This window comes from Triturus cristatus, chromosome 11 (genome assembly GCF_964204655.1).
Source record: "Triturus cristatus chromosome 11, aTriCri1.1, whole genome shotgun sequence".
Lineage (NCBI taxonomy): Eukaryota > Metazoa > Chordata > Amphibia > Caudata > Salamandridae > Triturus > Triturus cristatus.
The window spans coordinates 962,091,162-962,110,775 of NC_140594.1; the positions used below are offsets into that span (position 1 = coordinate 962,091,162).

At 46.2% G+C, this 19,614-nt stretch overlaps 1 protein-coding gene across 2 annotated transcripts in view; it reads left to right on the forward strand.

Moving 5' to 3' along the window:
• ASH2L (ASH2 like, histone lysine methyltransferase complex subunit) overlaps positions 1–19,614 on the forward strand; it is a 134,876-nt gene that overhangs the window by 45,907 nt on the left and 69,355 nt on the right. For both annotated transcript variants that reach the window (XM_085634971.1, XM_085634972.1), the window contains exon 5: positions 12,523–12,617. In XM_085634971.1, the coding sequence (XP_085491097.1) occupies positions 12,523–12,617 (95 nt within the window). The remainder of the gene's footprint in view (positions 1–12,522; positions 12,618–19,614) is intronic.

Sequence of the window (19,614 nt, forward strand, 5' to 3'; positions counted from 1 at the left end):
CGGCCCTTTTTTCGCTGGTGGGCGTGTTTTTTTTTTTTTTTTTTGCTTTCGAAGGTTCAGCCATTTCGTGCGCCGCGGGACTGGGAACGGAGCATTCGGTGTTCATGGCTCTCTGAAATGGCTTTCACGTTAAGGCGGACGCAACGACCGACGTATCTCAACAGCAGGCGGCGCACACCCAACGACACGTACATCCAAAACGTCTCTCGCATTACAAGAGACCCGCCAGACCGGTGTTGCCAGGCAGGACCAAGCTTTTACAGCTCCGTCTCAAATTTTCAGTCGCGCGATACCCCCATGACATAGGTCTCGTGAAAGGTCGCCAGTATGGTTCTGCTCACTACTCGTTCCGCCAACAACGCTCGTGGCAGATGAACACGCTTAGGGGGAGGAGGAATCGCATGCCGCTCAAGCTCGCGTTCACCAGCCCTCCTCCGTGGTTTGCTGTCCATTCCTCGACCGTCTCCCAGCACGGGCTCTCCCTTCTATGGCTAGCCTTTCCCCGATCACTTCAGCACTACCTCCCAGCACCCTTTTCCTCCGCTGTGACTGGTTCCCTCTGTCCCTAACCGCCTGTCTCTCACCCTCCCGGGCACCGACTTCAATCTCCCTTTCTCCTCCACCACTAGCCCCCCCACCCCCACCCCCTCCCGAGCATGGGCACGGGCTATCTAGCCTCATCTTTCTCAGCGGGACGGCTGCCTCTAATGGTTTTTCAAATGAACACGTTCCGTCCTCCCCCGCACCCACCCCAAACAAAATAAATAAATAAATAAATCGGCACCTGCAGGTTTCCGTCTTGGCATGGATGCATATTTCTGAGTTCTTGGAAATCATACATTTCCAAGTAAAGTCTGGAAACATGAAGCAGGAGGTTTGTACCGCTGTAATAGAGAATTCCATTCTTTCATGTGAGAATTTTCATCTAAAATGTATGTGCAAGCAGTAACACCTACAGCAAATGAGTTTAAGTTTTATCTTTTCTTTTTCTACTCTGGTAAAAATATATTGCCATGCGGAGAAACTGCTCACCACACATTCCCGCTATTTTGTTGGGGGGGAGGGGGCGTGTTTTTATACCTTTCACACCGTGGAGTGGGATTTGGTCTGATCTTGGCAGGAGTATATGGAGGGCCCGGGCCTGCTGCTGGCCCTGGTATGGGAATTAAGAGGGCTGCCCGACAAGCATGTGAGGAGGGCGGGGGGGGGGCAAAAGTGTTGTTGGGGGTTTAAAAGGGTCGACTTCTAGGGGCAGGTGAGGCAAACAGGACTCCCTCTGGAGGGGTCGGATGAGGAGGACCATCAGGGAGTGTAAGCGGGGGCAGGACGGAATTGTGGGCACCACAGTGCTCTCAGCTGAGGGTTCAAGAAGAGGATGGGGCAAAAACTTGATACAAATGCATAGGCACAGCTATCAATGGCGCAGCATCTGCAGTAGCAGTGGGACCCTGGAGTACGGGGGCGTTCCATGCCCCTACCATGGATGCATGGATGTGGAGTAAGCGCTACAGCGGTCAACCTCGAAGCTGTGGAACAGGGATCGAGTCTCGGTAGGTACGCTCAACAGCCTGTGATTCTGGGCAAATCACTTAATCTGCCTGTGCATAACAAAATGAGTGAGTCCGTGTGTAAAGCAACTGGTGATCATATGTAAAGCGCCCTGATTCCTTCAGGTCGTGTTTGCGCTATATAACAAAAAACGCTGTGTGAAATTGTGATTTGAAGGGACAATTCTTCTTCACTTAAGCTATCGTTCGTGTCACCCTTGCTATGTGACTCGAAACCTGGGCGCACAAACTGGGTTCTGAAGGGGTGGTCACGTGAGAGTGGGTAGGAGGGTGGGCAGAGGGCTGGTCACGTGAGAGTAGGTAGGAGGGTAGTCAGAGGGCTTTCCACAATCCGCAGGGCTAGTGACAACAAACATGTGGGCATGGGAGGGGCAGGTAGGAACATCTGGCAGCGAGGAGAGCAGCAACTCGCAAACAGATAAGGCTCTTGCGGGCACAATCAGGTGAGGTAAAAGAGGAAGAGCAGGAGTAGGAGAGGCATATGGCGTGGCGATGTGAGTGGCTCTGTGTGTGTGGGTGGCTTTGTGTGTGTCGCTGTGTGTGAGTGCAAATGCAATATGTCTCGCATTTGAGAGTGATTAAGCTATTGACATTGTAAATAACAATGCAGTTTCTTGAAATATTTAAAAAACAAAAAACAATGTCAGGAGCAATGACAATAGCTCTAACTTTAACAATGCCGAGACCATTGCATTGTAAATGCTTGTTTTAATGGTCTTTGAAGACCAGTTGTATGTGGTGACACATATGAGTGAGTTGGATTCCTCCTTCACATTGGTTTCAAGTAAAGCCGACCAGGGAGTGTTCCGAGCACGTTTCTGGGCCTGTTCCATGATTCTTTTTGGGTATACCTTTTCCTGTAGTTGCGTAGCGAGTTTCTCCGATTCCTCTTTGAAGCTGTACTGGTCTGAACAATTCCTTCTGATGCGAAGGAACTGTCCCACTGGAAGATTTTCTCTTGGAGCGCGTGAATAGGCGCCGTTGGATTAAACTGTTTCGATTCGTAGGTTTTGTGTAGAGGGTACTTTCCAGTGTTATCATTTTTTTGTTATGATAACATCTAAAAAGGATGCCGTTGTGGTGTGGGTTGTCATTGTAAAACTAAGATATGAGGCTGGGCTGGGCCCTCTCTCTTTGATCTGCAACCTCAAGGAGTCCTCCATTTTGTTTACACAGGGAGTATCTTTTTGTGAAAGGTGAGACATTTTTACGTATCCACTGTAACCACAATGGGGAAGCACAAAGTTGATGAGAGAATTGTTACAGCATGCCCCTCTGTGTCTATCAACCTCATGTTGGAAAGGGTTATCACTATTTAGATTGATTTGACAGAGCGCAGACTGTCTCTGGATCTTGGGGTGTTACCGGCAGTTTCTGTAAATGGCAATATTCCAGTAAATAGCCTTCTGCCTGAGAAGTGGTCTAAGTACCAGCTGGCAACAGCTTGTCCTGATAATTGCAGTGATCTGGATGTTATTGCTGAGCCTGTGTCTGAGCAGGACAGCTCTCCTCCCATGCAGACTGCTTCCGCCTCTGCTTTTTAGCGTAAAAGTGAACTGGGAAGATCAGTGGCTGTGAAGCTAAAACAGTCCCCATGCCCCCCCCCCCCCCCCCCCCGCCCAACCTGCATATTAACAATCAATTGCTTTCTTGGATTCAGCCTTCCACAGCATCTGAACCTCAATCCGAATCTCAAAGTCTATACCAACCAATCTACGACTTCTCAGACTGGGGACTTTTTGTTTCTTGATTACCCTTTATCTGAATTTTTGTGCATGTGGTTAAAATCCATGATGAGAAACGTAAGCCTCTGAGTGTGTAGAACGGCTCGAGATACTGGGTGACTACTGCACTAGGTGGGCACGTCAAAACCATAGAGTATAGTAACAGAGGCTTTCAAATCATAGTAGTTGAAATAGCTTTGACTCTCTGCTTATTGTGAATTTTTATAATAATGATTTTAGTGATACTCCCAATACTAAGTTTCACCCATTATTTAAAACTATTTCCGAAATAGCAGGTAACTTGGCCTGCTTAGGGCTTCTGCTGTATCTGTTTGGCTGGCGACTTTAATGTGGGGCTGCCTACTAAATATGTGAACCAATATTCTGAACTCTGTTCCTTAGTTAGCACTGACCCTTGGAATGCAAAATTCCGTTATTTTCTTGCCCCACTTGATTTGGTAACCGTGCTGGCTATTTCGGGCTCTTCTAGCAGCGAGGTTCACACTTTTAAGGGGCATGACAGATCATCAACAATAGACTGTCTTTTGAAGAAAAAAAAAGGTTTTTTACCTGTAATCCAGGGGACCTATTTTTTTTTTTTACATGGTATGGTCATCTCCTCAAGCTATAGTGACCACAACTCCATTGAAGCCACACTAGCTGCATCTCAAGGGAAAGTTTAGGCAGGAAATAGGCGCATATAACTTGCAACCTAGCACCGATCTTTAGAGATTGGTCTGGAGATTGTGCAACCCAATTCAATCTGTAAAAGATAATTGAATCTAACATGGAGCTGGTAAATTTGTGTCTGTTCAAGGCTCACGGTGGTGGAAGCTTTCACTAACCTTTGCACTGGGATTAGGAAGGCACTCCTGAAACCTGCTAAGCCTATGTCTGATACTCCCAGATTGTTCAACTCTGACTGTTCGGAAACAAATGGGTCCATTCGGCTGGCATTAGTTTCCAACCCTAGACACTCTGCCTTAGTGGCTCTTCTGCGCAAACAATACAAAATAACCACTGACAAGCGATGACCGGAGGTTGTTAAAGCACAGTGGGTAGCACTAGCTCAGGCCTCGCAACTTGGCAATAGCAAGTCTTTCTAGGCCTCCATGGCCAATCTAAAGCATATCAATAGACTATATAACATAATTTCTTGTCATATTGTCAGCAGTACCTAGGAGGAACATTTTAGCGCAATATTTGCAACACCCTTTTATCGTGTTTTATTTAACTATAGATTCCTGCTTCGTATCTCACTTGTTGTTTAAGATGGCGTAGAAAGTGTTTTTGCCTGCAGAGATTGTCTGCATGCAAATCGATCACATGTTTTTCTTTGGCCTTCTGTCTTGTTTAGATCTGCACCATTTCTCCCCATATTGTCTAATGCGTTGCTTGCTGTTTGTGAACACTTGATTTTACCAAGTGGCCAGAGGGTTTTATTTTTTGATCGGTTGTTGACCCTTGTCAGGATCGACATAACTCGGGAGTCTTTAATTTTTTTTATTTATTTGAGGTGGGTTATGGGTTTTATTTCTTTACTTGCCCTTGTTTCTCATGTTTGATTCAGCAGGGCCTGCAATGTTGTGCAAAATAGAGAAGCAATCTCTTTCACAGACTAGAGATGACATTTCTTCGTTCCTTTTTGATTAACTGTCATCCCCTGATGAAAGAAGTCCAAGGTAAACTCCGGTGACCTATATTCACAACATTTACATTTAAAAAATAAGTGTATATTCTGCTCTGAAACTACAAATTGAAAGGTGCTTTTTTGTGCAGGATAACATTTCTTGCTGTGCAGTAGTCCTATTAATGTGTTAGCATGTTTTCCTAATTTCTTTAGTACCCATAGAGTTTTATTTACAGTGCTTCCTTTCCACTGTTTATCTCCACCACCTCCTCCCTTTACCCACGCTATCTCCCATCATCCATCCTTGCAGATGCAACTCTGATCAGAAAAAGGGGGACTAGTACTAATTTAAAATTCATTTAATTTTAAGAATTTAGATTTATTTACTTTTTGTTTTGATTTAGGACTTGTTTGAGATTCAATAACACTAGCTTGTGTGCTATATTTTCCTCTACCAATTCATCAAGTTTCAGCAATTTGTTGATGTTACTTTTAATCAAGTTGGTGAATCTTTAGTTCAAGTCAAACTGGATAGATTTCTTTATCTTTTTGTCAGCCATGTTAAACATACTATCTTAATCAAGAACGTTGTGCATTCTTTTGCTTAGCGAAGAGAACTTTTCTACGTCCAGGATTCAGTCTATTCAGGGAATGTTTATAAAAAATAATTTTTTTTAAAAAAAGGGCACCAGGAAATCAGTAATTTTAAGATCTAGAGTTTGGAGAGCATTTTCTTTCATGACCACCAAAAGCAAGGATGCATGTGGAAATCTTTCACAAAGGCGATTGACAAACCAAGCACTTGCTGCTGCAGTCTTGCTATTTCATATCACACTGCTGTTCTAGTTGATGTTACGATTACTATATTGAACGGTGCCTGTTAAATTGGGTTGAAAGGATGTTGGGCTGATTAAGCGGGCAGTGATCTAAAATAACAGCTGCTGATGTACTGAAGTTTAGGTGCATTAACTAAATATTTAGGTTTTGATAAAAGACATTTGGTAAGCTTTTAGTGTTTGACCATGTGCTTAGAAAAAAACACAAAAAATCCCCACAAAATATTTAATCTCTAGCCTGTTGCCTTTTCATATACTGCAAAATTCAGAAGAGGAGCTCTTTCTCTTTGATTGTGTGGGAGTGGCCGTAGCTCGTGCGGTGAGGGTTGGGGGGGGTATGGTTTATATATGTTCGAGGCATATGAGCTGCAGATTGTACACTTAGCATAGATCGCCATCAGGTGTTGGGCCCGGATGTTTGCAGTTTGTTTTTGTTCTTTGGACAGTCTTTGGAAGTCACGAGTTCGGTGACTCCTCCTTCGGTCCGTACTGCGCATGGGCTTCGGCTCCATCCTCAGATTGTTTTTTTCCGCCATCGGGCTCGGATGTGATACTTCGTGCTCCGGCTTCGAACTTCTATGGTTCCAGCCTCGACGGAAAATCCTCGTTTCTTCATCATCTTCATCTCTCGAAGCGGCACTTTTCTCCATCCCATACATCGGCACCGGCCTTCGGGCCTTCCTCGACTCCGGTCCCGGCCGATGGAAAGGACTCCGTTCAAAAAGTGCCCAAAATGTGGGTCTAAATTTCCCCACACCGACCTCCATCAGGTGTGTAACCTTTGCCTCTCTCCAGAACACGAGGCCAGAGACTGCCCCGCCTGTAAGTCTTTTCGATCAACAAAGACCATCCGGGATCGAAGAGCTCGACGCACCATGGCGCACTCCTCGACCGCGGCTCCACCGGACATCTTCGGAGACGACGCCGAAGCTTCGGGGCAACTACACACCCAGCAGGAGGACGTCGTCGTCAGCGCTTCCGAGGCCGACGACTCCGACGTGGAGGACATCACACCGGCGCAGCGGGTCGTGAGTACTGTACCCCCTCCCACCCCCGCGCCCAAAACCAAAGAGACTCAGGTTACACCCTCGCCTGCAGGCCTGGGCAAAAGCAAGCACACAGCTTCTATCACCCCACCTTCGGGCCCGGTGTCGAAGCCTCAAGTCTCACGGCAGCTCGGGCTCCAGCCAGCCGACGCCTGGTGCCAAAAAACACCATTCGGCACCGAAGAAAGGGATACCCAGCTCGACTCCGAAGCCACCGGTGCCGAAGCCTGGACTCTCGGTGCCGACCAAACATAAACACATCTGTCGGCACCGACGCTCCGGCGCCGAAAACTCCTTCGACGCCGAAAAAACCGGAGGCTCCAAAAAAGCATGGCGCACAGAAACCATCCAAGCCCTCGGCTCCGAAACCATCGGCACCAGCGGACGATTCGGCGCCACTGGCTCTGTTCACACCAGACCCTTTGCAAAAGACTCTATCTAAAGATCCAAAGACTGGGCTATTGACTTTAATTATCAAGAAAAGACGCCTTGACACTCCGGCTCCTCCTCCACCACCCAAACGGAAGGACTCTGCCACTTCTCCCCTCAGAGTGCCCTCCCCACTACCTCCTCCTCCGCCTCCTCCACCTCCTCCACCCCCTCCCCCACCTCCTCCACCCCCTCCCCCCCTCCCAGGTCTCTGCCACCCTTACCTTATCACTCCCCGACCCCGTCCCCAGATCCGGACTTCGGGGACCCACATTATGACCCAGCGGACGCCCCAATGGACCCCACTCCACCGGGGACCCCAGACCCATGGGAAGACTACCACAACTCCTGATATGCCTCAGGACGACCTATACCCATCCAGGCCGTCTCCTCCAGAGGACTCCTTAGGGTTTCATCACTTAGTGCAGAGAGCAGCACACTACCATGGGGTGGACATGCACAGCGAACCAGTGGAAGACGACTTCCTACTGGACACATTTGACATTCAGGACAAATCCACGTCCATTTTGCCCATGCTTAAGGGTGTCACCAAGCATGCTGCAGAGGTGTTCAAAGACCCTGTCAGGGCCAGGGTACTGAACCCTAGAATAGAGAAAAAGTACAAGGCGGCACCCACAGACCCTGCATACATTAAGGGTCGTGCTCCCTTAGATTCCCTAGTTGTCTCCACAGCTAGAAAGCGGGCTAACTCCCAGTCCTCAGGAGAAGCCCCACCGCCAGACAAGGAATCCAAACTTCTAGACGCGTCAGGCAAACGCACCGCCTCCCAAGCTGCAAACATGTGGCGCATTGCAAATACACAAGCGCTACTTGCGCGCTATGACAGAGCACACTACGACGAACTTGAGGCTCTTATGCAACACCTTCCCGAAAAACACAAGCGCAAGGCTCATGACCTGATACAGGAGGGGTAAACTAATTACAAACACCTCCATTAAGTGTGCCCTCTATGCAGCTGACACTGCTTCTAGAGCCATAAATACCAGTGTCCTGCTTCGTCGCCATGCCTGGCTCAGGATCTCAGGGTTCAAGCCTGAAGTCCAGGCGTCCATACTCAATCACCCTTTTGACCAACAAACTCTCTTTGGGCCAAAGGTAGACGAAGCGTTGGAAAAGATGAAAAAGGACACAGACACAGCAAAGTCTATGGGGGCACTCCAAACACAAGCCTCTAAACGTTCCTTTCGACGCTCATCCTTTCGTGGCACAGGCAGAGGCTTCTCCACCGACAACGCCTCTACCTCCTACAAGTCCCCTCCTCAAAATACCTTTTCAAAGGGCAACCAAAGGGGTGGTTACAGAGGCAACAACAATAAGGGCAGGGGCAAAACTAACACCACCCGATCTGCTACCCCACCCGCACAATGACTTCCCTCCGCTCCCCCCAGACCATCCCACTCCGGTCGGGGGCAGACTACAAAACTTTATCCACACATGGGAGTCCATAACATCGGACAAATGGGTGACCCAAATCATTCGGTCAGGGTACTGTCTCGAGCTAACATCTACCCCACCCAATATCCCACCAAGGCACCGTCCAATGTCTCAAGAACATTCCACACTGCTCAAGCAGGAGGTACTCTCCCTCCTCCAAAAACACGCTATAGAGCAGGTCCCCGTCAATAAGCAAAATCTAGGGGTCTACTCCCTATATTTCTTAATACCAAAGAAAGACGGGACCCTCAGGCCCATTCTGGACCTCCGGCCTCTAAATGCCTACATACATTCAGACCATTTCCACATGGTCACCCTACAACAAGTCCTCCCGCTCCTCTGTCAGGGAGACTTTCTCACTACCTTGGATCTGAAAGACGCATACTTTCACATTCCAATACACCCCTCTCACAGGAAGTACCTCAGGTTCGTGGTGGACGGGCAGCATTACCAATTCACGGTTCTCCCCTTCGGGGTTACCACCGCACCACGGGTGTTTACCAAATGCCTAGCGGTAGTGGCAGCACACCTCAGACGTCAACATATTCACGTCTTCCCTTACTTAGACGACTGGCTGATAAAAGCCGCGTCCTACCACCAATGTGTGCAACATACCAACAGCCCCATCCAACTGCTCCACCAGCTAGGCTTCACGGTGAACTACCAAAAGTCCCACCTCATACCATCTCGCACAAAGCAATATCTCGGGGCCACTATAGACACCTCCAAGGGTATTTCCTATCCAAACTCAGCCAGAATCACAAGCATTCAAGCCTTACGCAAAACATTCCTTCCTCAACACTCTCTTCCAGCAAGAGTGTTTATGAAGCTCATAGGAATGATGGCGTCTTGCATTTTCATAGTGCCCCATGCAAGACTCCACATGCGTCCACTTCAAGAGTGCCTAGCACAACAGTGGAACCAGGCCCAGGGTCAGCTGACGGATCTGGTGTTGGTGGACGGCCGCACACATCACTCTCTGCAGTGGTGGAACACCACAAACCTTTCCAAAGGGCGGCCGTTCCTGGACCCGGTTCCTCAGGTGATTCTAACAGCAGACGCATCGCTCTCCGGCTGGGGAGCGCACCTCCTACACCTCACAATGCAAGGTCTATCGACGCCACAGCAAAAATCGCTCCACATCAACCATCTGGAGCTCTTGGCGATCTTTCTAGCCCTAAAATCCTTCCAAAAACAGATTTCGGGCAAAGCAGTCCTCATTCGCACAGACAACATGACTGCAATGTATTAGATCCAAAAACAGGGGGGGGGGGACACTCTCCCCAGCTCTCCCTCTTAGCCCAGAGCATATAGAGATGGGCAATTCCCTAAAACATCTTTCTCCTGGCACAGCGCGTTCCAGGCGTACAAAACACCATGGCAGATCTGCTCAGCAGACAAACGCAACAACTACACGAATGGGAACTGCATCCACAAGTTCTTCACCCATTCTTCCAACAGTGGGGGCATCCTCAGATAGACCTCTTCGCCACCCACGAAAACAAAAAATGCCCAAGCTTTGCCGCCAGATACCCACACCCATTGTCCAAGGGCAATGCGATATGGATGAACTGGTCAGGCAGATTTGCATACGCCTTTCCACCTCTCCCACTAATTCCATTAGTGGTAAGGAAGCTACAACAACACTCCCTCACACTCATTCTAGTAGCTCCAACGTGGGCCAGGCAGCCGTGGTACACCACACTACTACAACTATCAGTGGTACCACATCAAAAACTGCACCTATCCCCATCCCTACTAACCCAGAACCATGGAGAAATCAGGCACCCGGACCCAGCTCAGCTCAACCTTGCGATCTGGCTCCTGAAATCTTAGAATTTGGATACCTTAACCTTCCCCCTGATTGCATGAACCTCATCATGGAAGCCAGACGTCCTACCACTAGAGCATGCTATGCCGCAAAGTGGAAAAGATTTGTAATTTACTGCCGTAACAATACAATCAACCCTTTAGATGCATCCATACAGCACATCATATGCTATCTGCTCCATCTTCACAGGTGTAACCTAGCATATTCATCCATACGCCTACACCTAGCAGCGATCGCTGCTTATCTACAAAACAGACAGCATTTATCACTGCTCAGAGTGCCCGCTATTAAAGCCTTTATGGAAGGCCTTAAACGAGTAATTCCTCCCAGGGCATCACCTTCCCCTGTATGGAATCTAAATTTAGTTCTTACACGGCTAATGGGTCTGCCCTTCGAACCAATGCATAAATGTGAGCTACAGTTTCTCACCTGGAAAACAGCTTTTCTCGTAGCTATCACTTCCCTTAGAAGGGTTGGTGAAATACAAGCGTTCACTATACAGGAACCTTTCCTACAAATACATCACAGCAAGGTCATACTTCGCACAAATCCGAAGTTTCTGCCCAAGGTCATTTCCCCCCTTCCATCTCAATCAATCGGTGGAATTACCGGTCTTCTTCTCGCAACCTCAATCTGTTGCAGAGAGGGCCTTACACACACTCGATGTTAAAAGGGCTTTGCTGTACTACATACAAAGAACGCAACCCTTCAGGAAGATTAAACAATTGTTCGTTTCCTTCTCTCCACCACATAAAGGCAACCCCACATAAAGGCAACCCCATCTCTAAATCAGGGATAGCTAGGTGGATTGTAAAGTGCATACAAATTTGCTATCAAAAGGCAAAAAGAACATTATCTGTTCCGCCTAAAGCCCACTCTACAAGAAAGTTAGGGGCTTTGATGGCTTTTCTAGGGAACATACCCTTAGATGACATCTGCAAAGCAGCCACATGGTCGACACCGCACACCTTCACAAAACATTACTGTGTAGATGTGCATTCCAAGCAGCAAGCTAGGGTGGGCCAGGCTGTACTAAAGACACTTTTTCAAACCACTGCAACGGATACCGGTGGTCGCCGCTAAGGTTGGGTACTGCTATATAATCTATGCTAAGTGTACAATCTGCAGCTCATATGCCTCGAACGGAATATGCTACTTACCAGTATGCATCTGTTCTTGGCATGTAGAGCTGCAGAGTTGTACACGCCCACCCGCCTCCCCGGCTACCTGTATCCGTTCCAGTCCATCTTATTTAGATACAACACACATGGGTTTCTCACTGTTATTACTACGCTCCATCATTTCCCTGTTGGCGAAAAACAATCTGAGGATGGAGCCGAAGCCCATGCGCAGTACGGACCGAAGGAGGAGTCACCGAACTCGTGACTTCCAAAGAACAAAAACAAACTGCAAACATCCGGGCCCAACACCAGATGGCGATCTATGCTAAGTGTACAACTCTGCAGCTCTACATGCCAAGAACAGATGCATACTGGTAAGTAGCATATTCCTTTTCCTTCTTTCTCTTTAAATAATCTGAAATCAATCTGTTTAAAGCTAAGGCCCGACTAAGTTCTCTGCGTGTTGACCTTACCGACCCCCATATAGGGGTGCGACCAAAAAGTTATGTTGAATGATAGAACCTTTCCTGTTTGCCCTACTTAAAGCACATCTTTGAACCATACTACTGAGCTTGAATGGCAAAAGGCTAGGATGTTCAACAGTAACCAACTATATTAAGTCAATTTGAGTAGTGACTGGCTCAAGGGCATTGATGCTTGGCTGCTAAGAAAAGTCAACCTTGCATGCCTTAGGATAAGCCGAGCCATTTCAAGACCATTTTAAAGTCCTCAACAGTGAGCTCATTATTTAGTTAGCTTCCTCTATACTGTAGCATTCCTTGGTGCTCATGAACTGTTTGCTGTTGGGATATTAGACTACAGTGTAATTGTAAAACTTTGTTATAATTTGTTTATAAACTTGTCACTATATTTTATTTGCAGATTTGAAGGAAATGTGCCTCACTGCACTTGCCAACCTCACATGGCAGTCTAGGACCCAAGATGAACACCCCAAAACCATGTTTTCCAAAGACAAGGTAAACCATTTGAATATATCAGATTGAAGACAATCCTCCATAACACTGTTCACTCTTGTTTGTAGTTCAGATTTGAAAACTGATTTTTGTGTAACTGAAAACTCTGGAAATGCTGCATGCAAGGTGGGTAAAGGTTAGGATCTATTTCAGGGATGGCATTTAGTGGCACCCAGAACTCCATTTTCAACCACTGTGCTCCCAAGACTGGTCCTTGTAGAATCCTCGATTGTGTCCTCTGTAGAAGCTGAGATGTAAGTCTGTATATGCTTCGTCTCTTCAATAACTCAGCAAGGCACTCCTAGATAGGGCAGTATTTATACTATGGTGCAAATATAGGAACATCTATACAACCGTTGTGAATTCTGAAACACGGATACAAACTGCTCTTCTGTTTTTTTCTTTTGTGTCTTTTATGATTGAATTTATGCCAAACTAAGACACATTTTCTTCCATTTATATTTTTACATACTTCGTCTAAATTTAAATCATTTGTAGGGGTAATTTGAATTTTTACCAGTCTTTAAATCTTTTCCTGTCTTTTTCAAAATGGGAAGAATGTACAAAAAGTGCAGATGAGCAGCAGAGCATTCCCTAGAGAAAAGTGCACTGTATTTCAAAGAATTTGGGCTAACTTTGCTATTAAAGAGGGCCCAGCTTTAGCAGTTGGCGATTAATTCATCTTTCTGCTCCCCTGAAAAGGATCACTAAATACTGGGCTCTATCACTACTGAACTTTGAATTGGAATTTATAATAAGACTTTCATGGTTTTTGTGGCGATTTCCCACAGTTAGCTGTATTTGTTCTCCTCTGAATGCCTTCACAGTTCATGAAGTGACTTTCCTGTATAAACAAATCTTTAGAAATACCATCATACATTGTGTTAATTGTCTACCAGCCATCAATACATTAGGAGAATGCCTTGTAGTCCACAAATATCTAGTACATGCAGTTCAAAAATGTATCCAGCTTTGAGTTAAGGAGCAGTCTATTACATCATTAGACTCTGTTAACTGTGTTTCACAGCAGAGGTAAAGCGATTGAGGGAGGGGGGGTCATCTACCTCTGCTTTAGTATTGTATTCGTTCAACATGGATTAGTACCTTATGTAGAGGAACAAGATTGGACGCATAAGTATCACAATGACTCCTGTTCAGAGTTGAGTGAAGTGGTAGCATGCTTACTGTTTTTAAGGAAACTTCACTCGCATACCATTGAATCATAGACATCTAAGTAAACTCTAGTAGACCCCCATCCATGTTCATGACTCAGTCCTTGAACCTTAAAACATACCACATGAACGTTGTGTATGTTTTTGTGTCTAAACCCAAAAGATGCCTACATTTGGTTCCTATCTAAAATAATTTTGGCAAAGTAGGATCTGGAAGAGCCTTCTACTTCAGAGCAAGCTTCACCTAAGAGCCAGGCAACTCCTGTACAACAAGGTGCAAAAAAGAGGTATGGAAGCTTTTGTTCCTCGAGGCCCTGGAAGAGTCCATTAAATGCTAGTCATTCTCCTGTCTACTGCCACCCCCCCCCCCCCCCCCCCCCCATTCACAACAAAGTTATCATGAATTTCCAAGCAGCAATTTCAATAATGAGTAGTCTGTCTCTTTGCATTACAACAAAAAATCAGCAGCGGTTCCACTGCAACGCATTAAGTATTTAGCATCTTCTTTTGGACCTTATCTTTTAGGCAGTGGCGGCTGGTAGAATTTGAAAGAGGAGTCGTAAGAGCAATGAATAAAGTATACTGCCTGGATAAAGTATACTGCCTGGGACAGAAGTGAGCAGGTCTGACATTTTGAGAGGAGGGTTTCGGAAGGTGTCTTCCTAAGAAAATGGTGTATTTTGGTGTAGCTTTCAGCACGGTCTGTGCTAAATGGGCAAAAAATACAGTAATTTTACTGACTTCAGCCTCCCATCTTCCCTCTACCTAAGATGTAGTGTTCCAGGCAGAGCTTCTGAGTTTGCAACTGGGGAACCACATGAACAGGTTAAATTCTTGGCGTTGCCTTACCATCTTTTGATTCAAAGCAAATCACTTGCTCTCCCCTGTGCCTATAAAAAAGGAATGTGACCTTGTGCAGTGTAGTTGGTGCTCATGGAAAGTACTTTAATACCTTCAGGTCGAGTTTCAACATCACAAAAACTGCACAAAGAGGTTAAAAACAAAGCCTGTACACAATGAAAGACTACTAGATACCCATTCAGTGGCTGATTTGTACAAAGTGAAACCAGAAAATCTGGATAAATCAGGGCTTCTCCACTTTTATGTGATCTTAGACAAATATTGTATTTCACAAAAACTCTGTTTTTATTCATTATCACAAATGAAAGCACTTTAAAATATGGGAGTTCATAGTACCAGTATTGTGTTTGACTTCTTTAGATTATAATGGTCCTTTATAATCTGGGCCACGTACAGAGCTTACACTGCACTGGTAATATATTAATGTGTGAATGTTGCTCTATTTCTCCAATTGAAGTGCTCCAGAGGGGAGTGCATTTAATTGGAGCAGGGGTCATGTTATGAGGCCGCATTCTAAATTCTGCCAGACTGTAAAGCAACCATGAACAATTTTCTGAAAAGTGGTCATTTATCCAGCACATACGTTTGTATTTAAAAAGTAAGTTGTCTAATGTAATTGGGTAACTTCCTTTCTAGAAACGGAATGCAATAGTCCAGGATATATGACTTTCAGAAGCATCATTTATAATTTCTTCTCAGCCTGGCACCATTTACAAAGCTTTTGCTGATTTAAGCCAATTCAAGTTACTTTTTTATTTCATGCTGCAGGCTTTACATAAGTAGCGGGAAAAGGAGAAGAGCGCAACAGTACAACAACTAGTTAGAAAATGAAAAGTAAGGGCAAGAGGAAGGGAGGGAAAGAGAAAGGATAGAGTGATGGAGCGGCGACCACTTACCCAAACAACGTTCTCGTCCAGTTAGTGTTGCAGATAGAGCCTGCGGTTTTTCTGCTTCACAAGTTGGCAGCTCCAGAAATCCTCTCGCTGGCTGTAATGCTCCAACCAGATGCACTAGGGGAAAAAGTATGCACAGTGTATTCTGTTTATAGTATGCAGGACGTTACCCTGCCACTAGGAGCCATGAGTTGAGGCTCATGACTGTGACTTTGGGCCCTCTTCCAAAGGCTGCAACCCCTCCCCAACTCTTCGCTCTGTGACTTCTTGGGAAAGAAAGGGGTGGTGAGAGGCAGCTGTAGATTACTCACAAGCAGCAGTACAAGGCTGAAGCTGTACACGCCCGGGGCTGCTTTAAAATGTGATGCTGCATTGCGTCATTACTGGGAGGTCACCGAGGACCCCAAGTATCGCAGAGCCTGGCTGGCAGCATGGCAGCCCAAAGGCTGCTTACATTTCAGTGCTCTATCGGGCACAATATAACTGGTGCATACACACTAGCGCAGGTGCCTATGAAAAACTGACTGGTCTGCCTGACCGTGACATCTGTTTTGTATAACGGAGTGTTGACTAGGCAGACTAAGTAAGGCACTGGGTGCCTTTACTGTAATGCAAATAAGAAGATGGTAATTACCCTTTACAATTACCATCATGTCCGCTTTATTTAGAAGGGCTGAGCACCTCCGCCTGCCCCCAGAAACCACAGTGCTTTCTGGAGAGACCGTCTTTCCAAAAAATGCACCTTCTTGTCCACTAAGCACCTGACAGCACACCATATCATACTGCCTGCTTTTTAAGTCTTGCCTGAGTTCGATTATGTGCTGCCGCTTACAAGACATTTTGTTTAATTACAGGGGGCAAAGAGCCTGCCCACTGCTTACCATTTGTTGGCTTCATTGTCCCTCTCAATTGCCTGCTTCTCTTTGGTCAGTTCATGCTGGTTTCACTTCCTCTTCTTGTGGTTTGCCCTCCCCTGAAGCATATAGCTTGTACTGTTTTTGTGCCTAATGTCCTTCCATTGTTCGCTCTTTAGGAGCTGTATTTTTCTTGTTGTGGAAGCACTCCATAAAAGTGCATGAGTTTAGTCTGCCCTGTGTTGCTTGCCTCCTCCCTCCCTCCCGCTATCAAAAACAAAAAAGCTATGATGGAGCTTTTTGTTACTCCTATGGCTACAGCACTGAAATGGCAACGTCTGGCGCTGTATAAAACACCTGAACAAATAACTCTTTGCGTTTTAATAAGCTGATCAGTAAAATTTGCATTCTTGTACAACAGTACAGCTTTTTATTTATACTGAACCGGGGTGGTTGAAATTGCAGCACACAGTTGACCTTGACAAGCAAGGAAGTGTAATTCAGATTGGGAAAATGCCACAATTTGTTAACTTGATAAGCCAGGAGGAAAGCGGACCCTCGCAATAGACTCACACTATCAGGCTGTTGCTCACGATAAGAAACCTTGCGCTAACTGAAGATAACCTTCCAGGAGTGCAAACCAAATGACCAAACTTACTAATCATAACCATATTTGAAGCCCATAAGTGGTTTTGTAATGACTGCAAACTCCTCCAACTCTAACGTCTGGAGTTTGCCACAGATACTTAATTGCTATTGCAAAACAGCTCCTAAGTTGAAAACGTTGTATCCAGATATTAGGAGCTGGTTCTAATGTAAGCGTGCTTTCTATCGGCCAGCTCAGGACACTGCCCTCTGCTTTTGCACCAGTTACGGCCTATGCAGAAAGCCCCACCAGCATCTTTACTGGAAAATTACTTTCCTGTGAAGTTTCACATTGGCCCGCTGAGTAAGATACTGGCCTTCTGCTCTTGCCAGTCATATGCTTTGTCATAGGAGGATAGTTTTAGTTGCATTCATTCTTCCTCACTGTAGGAAACTGGGTTTTGGTTGCAGTAGTCAACCCACTTTTTGCCTGGTATTTGATGCAACTTTGACTGAAGTACACTGGTTTCATGCATACCAGGTCCCCAGTGGCAGTGTTCTTTCCCCAAAACAAGGTAACTGGCCATCTGATACCCAGCTTAACAGGCCTTTAGCACCTCTGTGTCCCTAGTAAGTGGTACCCCTGGTACTTTGGGCATAGGTACTATAGGGCACCTAAGAGCTTCAGCATATATTGTGCCACTCTAAGGGACCCAGCACCAATCTCAGGCAGGCTGTCACTGCAGGCTGTTGAACAAGTGCTCTAAAAAGTTAAAATGCAGCATGGCACACACCCTATGTGCCATTTCCCCTAACACTGCATGTAATATTTGTAAGTCGCCCCTGCAGCAGGCCTTACAGACCTACGGCAGTGTGCATCATATTACATGCGAGGACATATCTGTATGACCAGATATGCCCCTGTGCTCGGCAGGTCAATTGCTGACCGCACAAGTGGACAGTGAAGCCATCTTAAAATATGTACTGGGCCTGGTAAATACGAGTTTCTCAGCTACGTAATGGCTTCACTGAAACCTATGGTGTTTGGTATCAAACATCTCGTATTAGTAAACCCACACTGATTTCAGTGATGCATTTATTAATGCATGCTTCCAGAGAGTACATTAGAGATGCCCCTGAACCTTACTAGTTCTCTAGTGTCTTGGCTGACTGGTGCAGACCACCTGCCACCACAGACAAGTTACTGATCCCCCTAGGGGGTGAGAGCCCCACTCTTAGAGGACAGAAATAATTCCTGCTCCGGCAGAAGGTGTTTACTCCTCCTCCAAGTAGGATGGCTAAGTAAATCAGCTTAACAAGGCAGGAGGCTTCAAAGGCCTCTACAGCCTTTGATATGCGACCCAAGGCTTCACAAAAGAGGGGAAACGTCACCTTCTGTCCAGGGCCCATCTGGCACTAGGACAGGCGGAAAAATTAGCTAGTCAGGAAGTGTGTGGTCTCCCTCAGGTTAGTACCAACCCTAAGGACAGCTACCTGATGTACACCGACTAGGAAAATTAGACCATCTTGGTTTTTGGTGGAATTGGGTCCTCTGGGTCAGGGTTATGCCAACTTCCCATAGGAAGTAGGACTCAACGCCTCAAGACACCAATTAACCTGAGCCCTACAGCCCAAGGAGAAGTGGACCAATGGCATCCCTACATGCCCAAGCATCTCAAGGACCAAACCCACCAGACTAGCCCCAGTCCAAACTTTCAGCCTCTTTTCGACCAGACCAATACACCTCTGCACCCGGCTGTCCCAGGGCTGCCCAAGGTGATCTGCTGGTGTTGCCTTGGACCTCTCCTTAAGTCCAGGAGAAAGGTCCCGTGAGTTGCTATCAAGTGCCTGAATGCAGCATATGCTTTTCCCCATAGGAGAACATTACAGATCCAGAATTGGAACTATGTTAACGTTTGAAACCTGTAGAAATTCATAACACAAAGTACTCCTCACCCCCCCCCCCCCCCATTAGATTAACTTGGTATTTAATATAAAAATATTATTTTCATAAACCTGTGTTTGAATGTTTGTAGTGTCTCACTTACTGCCTTTGTGTGTGCAATAAATGCTTAGCTCTGCCCTCTGAGCCTAACTGCTCGCTCAAATGATCCAAGGATTCAATATAGTTTCACGTCTCCCCCAGACAAAGCTCTCGCCCACGGGCCATTCAGTTCTCGGACCACCAGGCAGGGTTGGTAGATGCAGAGGTAGCTGCCCTCCCTTCCAAATGGGCTATTTCTCACACAGTTCCCCATCTCCATGGGTTCATAAGCAACATTTTCCTGGTAGTCAAGACCGTGTGGGGCCAGAGGCTGGTCATCAGTCTTCGAGAATTCAACAAGTGGTTGGTGTATTGTCACTTCAAAATAGAAGGGATTCATCTGCTTTGAGACGTCTTGTGCCCCGGGGACTGGCTGGTCGACTTCGACCTCAACTTTTCTAAATTTATTTTTTATTTTTATTTTTTTAATTCTTTTTTTTGCAGTTCCTCGAGCTTTACCGGCACCACCAGACTCTCTAGTTTGCCACTCTTTTGGACTCTCCTCCGCCCCTTGGTGCTTCACGAATGTTCTCAACCCTGTCTTTGAGTACCTTCGGGTGCAGGGAGTTGATTTGATTTAAGAATTTATAA